A 4,024-nucleotide genomic window follows, 5' to 3' on the forward strand; every position below is an offset into this window, starting at 1 on the left:
GGTTACACACTTCAACAGCTGTAAACTGACATGAACACAAGAAATCTGCGTAGATGTTTGGCATCTCTATCTCTAATATTAACTCTATAAACAGTGTTATGTGCCTGTAATACAGGGTTGTGTCCCTCCTGTCCCTCTAAGAGAGCCAGTATCTCAGTATCAGGTAAAGTTAAACACACAGTTACAGCTACTGAAAAGTAGATGCATGCATAAGCTATAACAAAAATGTTTCCGTGACATTTTCATTTTCCATTATAGTCAGTAGCCAATACAGGAGTTTGATTTAACCAGGTGGTTTTCTGCAGCTCTATATCCTAAATTCATGCATTTGTTTAACAACGGGCTTAAAAAGCTTGATCCAAAAGCTCCCATGTTAATTAACTTGTCACTCAAAGTCACTAAACTGCTCTCTCTAAAGGCACCTTGCCCTAAAACCAGCCTACACTTAAACTACAATAGGCCTTGTGTGCGCTTCTGAAGCTGGACACTACATCAGGGTTTAATTGTTATTTTCTAATTGTTCCTGGTAGATGAGGGCAGTGTGCACTGTACAGGGTGTGTTACTTTTCTCCTACACACCCAGTGCTGTATGAACAGTATGACAGGTGCACAGTGAGAGCACAATCAGCCTCTGATTCATACACAAACTCTGATTCCTTCTGTTCAGGTCTCACACACACACACACACACACACACACACACACACACACACACACACACAGACACACACACACACCAAAGCACAACTTTACCAGCTAGAACGCTTTAATCAAGTCCTTTAGCCGTAGAGAAATGCTGCTTCTGTGCACTGGCATTAGATTTACAGACGTGTCACTGCGTTCAGCTTTATAAAACTAGGCAGATGTTATTTATTTGCTTACCGGAATGGACATCTTGTGGTCCTTCTCCGTCCAACACGAGTCTCGCCTGAAGATTTTTGACCCGATGGAGCTGCTGTGTACTGCGATTTTTAAATAAACAAGGAAGCAGAGGTTTTCTTAAGCTTTAACTTCTGTTTATTCCATGCTTGCCCTTGCGCCTGTGCTGTATCTGACGCCTGAACTTTATTTCCTGATCACCTCTAAAGGAAAAGCCCACTGCGTCTGGCACAGCAGTCCAGCTCATACGAAAAGCTTTTAAAGAGCCAGATCTCCGATGCCTGGTTCCACAGTGTCTCCAGATCCGTCTGTCCTCCAGGCGAAGTGCAGTAGGGTTGTGGTTTCAGTGATCGGGAGGATTTGCTTATGCTGTTGAGACGCTTCTCCGACGCGCTCGTATTGCGGCTGTTGGAGTGCAGCTGAAGCCACACGGTGCCGCCTGCCTGCGCTCTCTCTCTCTCTCTCTCTCTCTCTCTCTCTCTCTCTCTCTCTCTCTCTATGATGGAATCAAGTTCTCTTTAAAGGTACAGACTCGCTTATAAACACAAGCAGAACCATCTCTTAAATACCTTGTTCAGAATATTGTGATCGAGTAAATCTAGATCTGGATCTAGGCGTGTGCTAAAGGCTGTAAATATACACATAATGTATATAAACCTAGAACAAAGCAGACACTTTTGTTTAGGCCACTAAACATTTACTAGTGTATATACTTAATGGAGTCCAGTAAGATAAAATATAGTGAAACAATGAATATAAAAAAAGAAGCACTTTCAGCATAAAGTGTGTTCTATAGAACAGTTGTTCTGTGTAGTATAACTATCGGCTCTGCCTTTTTTATTATTATTATTATTATTATTATTATTATTATTATTATTATTATTATTTTGTTTTGGGACTTTTTTGTTTCATTTTTATTTTTGTTTTGTTTGAATTGTGAGATTCATAATAATTTGCAGGGCTATGATAATAAGTAGCTCTACAAAAAGGGCTTCATGGAATTTAGGTGAGCCAAATAACATTGAATGACCCGTTAGAATGGCTGTTTCAGTTGGGTGAGATACACTAGGCAGCGACTGAACAGCCAGTTCTGTTATGGATCAGGAACACTGGGCAAGTGTAAGGATTTGAGCAACTTTAACTAGGGCCAAACTGGGTAAAGAGCAAAACAACAGGTCTTTTTGGGGTGTTGCCAATTTGGAGTGGTTAGTACCTAGTAAAAGTCTAAGAAAGGACAACTGGTAAACTGGTGACAGGGTCCTGGGCACTGTGGGTCTGGTCCGGTGCCAGAGAAAAGCTTCCTTTGCAGTTTAAAATGTAACTCTAGAGTAGAGATTAAATCTGGAACCCTAAAGGGTTTTCTAGTCCCATATGCAGCAAGCTGATGCACTTTGTGTTCTCACCTTTCTCTTATAGCCAACTATAACGTTTTCAGCTATTTGTGCTGGTAGGTACTAACCACTGCGTATCATCAACAACCCACAAGACGTGCTTTTTTTATTAGCTAACAAAAAGTAAATGCTGGCTCGGAGCAAAAAAAAATCTCTAAAGTAAGATGTGAGATATATTAAATTAATACCTAGATTTGGTGTCCAAGTAGGACCCTAAGCCTTGTATATGCAAGCACATCTGATGGGTCTAAACAAGCACTCATTATAGTAAAACCCTTAAACAGCAGACATGTTCTTTAGAACTCAAGAGAATGTTTTTTCTAAACTCATGACTCAAGATGATAGAAAACTACTGTATGTCAATCAGTGTACCTAAGCAAAGACACACCAAGCTACCTAATAAAGTCCTGCACAGCCAAATTTATTCATGCTGAAATAGTATGATTGTAAAAAGGAAATGAATTCGAACTCCCATTTCATGTTGCTACTTTTTTTTTTTTACCTTTTAATCATCCAGTCATCAAAGGGTTGGTGTGTGTCAGTGGCAGAGCTCATGGAAGGAAAATTAATTCGGTCTGTTAGTGCAGTTAGGGTATAGAACAGTGGCTGGCAATGCTTTTGGAGTGCCACATATGCTGCCCACAGTCGAGCCTGTAAATATTAAGAACAGGAGTGTTGATTCTGGCTTAGAACTAAATAGTGCACTAGTGCAAAACTCCAGAAAGTGAACTGTCACTGCGTAGAGCAGGGCAGCACAAACCTATTCCTGGAGCTCTACTGCACTGAAGAGTACAGTTCCAGACCTAATCAAACACACATGATTAGGTCTTCGGTAGCGTCTGAAAATTAGACCCTGATGTGTTGGTAACAAACAAAGCAAATTGGTCGAGATCCCAGAAAGGAAATGGGCACCCCTTGTGTGGAGCATGTATTGATATATTGGCTGCCAGGAAACACTTTTGGCTTTGTTAAGATGACTTTATAGGTCATACAGAGTGCATAGTGAGTTAGGACACTAATTCAAGACACATTTCAGAGAAATGACTACTGTAGAATTCCAGTTGTCAGAATCCTAAGCAAAGAGAACATCAGAATAGTCCTTTTAAAGTACATTTCTTTTCTTTTCTAGTCTATAAAAAATCAACCTTCCAGCAGGATTCTAACAGAAGACCAAAGAACACCTCTGATGTGTCTTTTGTCTAGTGGCAGCTGGAAGATTATTGGCATTTGGAAGATTTTACCCCAGTGTTATTTTAGACTCTCTTTACGGTGCTTGTTTATAATTATCCTCTCAACACTGCTGTCTATTTCTGTATGTCCAGCTCTCATTTGAAGTGCTGCCTTGGTGACAGACAGAGTCATACATGCCTGGAGGTAACATTTGTGCCAAATATACATCAGGCATCCTGCCTAGCTACCTACACCTCATAAGCCTGCTGTTATACAAGTCACAGTAGGGAGAGAAGGGAACAGAGGGGAGGGAAGGGTCTAAATCTGAGCATTTCACTTCAGCAATATGGATTTTCTTTTATCATGCACAGAGTACAATTAAAGAAGACAAAATCCAGTGTGACACACAATAGACTTCAGTGTTTGGCCATATGAATACAATATATATTTACACATTCATTAAAATGCTCTTTGCCAAGCACAGACCTACTGGTTGTACATTGTCCTTAACCATTATGTAATCACAAGCGTATTCTGTTTTTCTTTCTATGCCCCTCTCTTTAGCTACACATGAAATTCCTGAGA

General features: G+C 40.3%; 1 protein-coding gene across 7 annotated transcripts in view; it reads right to left on the reverse strand.

Moving 5' to 3' along the window:
* The window catches only part of bcar1 (BCAR1 scaffold protein, Cas family member), a 69,838-nt gene extending 68,510 nt beyond the window's left edge, over positions 1–1,328 (reverse strand). For 5 of the 7 annotated variants that reach the window (XM_027161700.2, XM_047822323.1, XM_047822324.1 and 2 more), the window contains exon 1: positions 882–1,328. In XM_027161700.2, coding sequence (XP_027017501.1) covers positions 882–893 — 12 coding nt within the window. In that variant the 5' untranslated portion in view covers positions 894–1,328. The remainder of the gene's footprint in view (positions 1–881) is intronic. The other 2 variants (XM_027161704.2, XM_027161702.2) reach the window with 1 other exon arrangement.
* Between the last annotated feature and the right edge of the window lie 2,696 nt (positions 1,329–4,024).

This window comes from Tachysurus fulvidraco, chromosome 13 (genome assembly GCF_022655615.1).
Source record: "Tachysurus fulvidraco isolate hzauxx_2018 chromosome 13, HZAU_PFXX_2.0, whole genome shotgun sequence".
Classification (NCBI taxonomy): domain Eukaryota; kingdom Metazoa; phylum Chordata; class Actinopteri; order Siluriformes; family Bagridae; genus Tachysurus; species Tachysurus fulvidraco.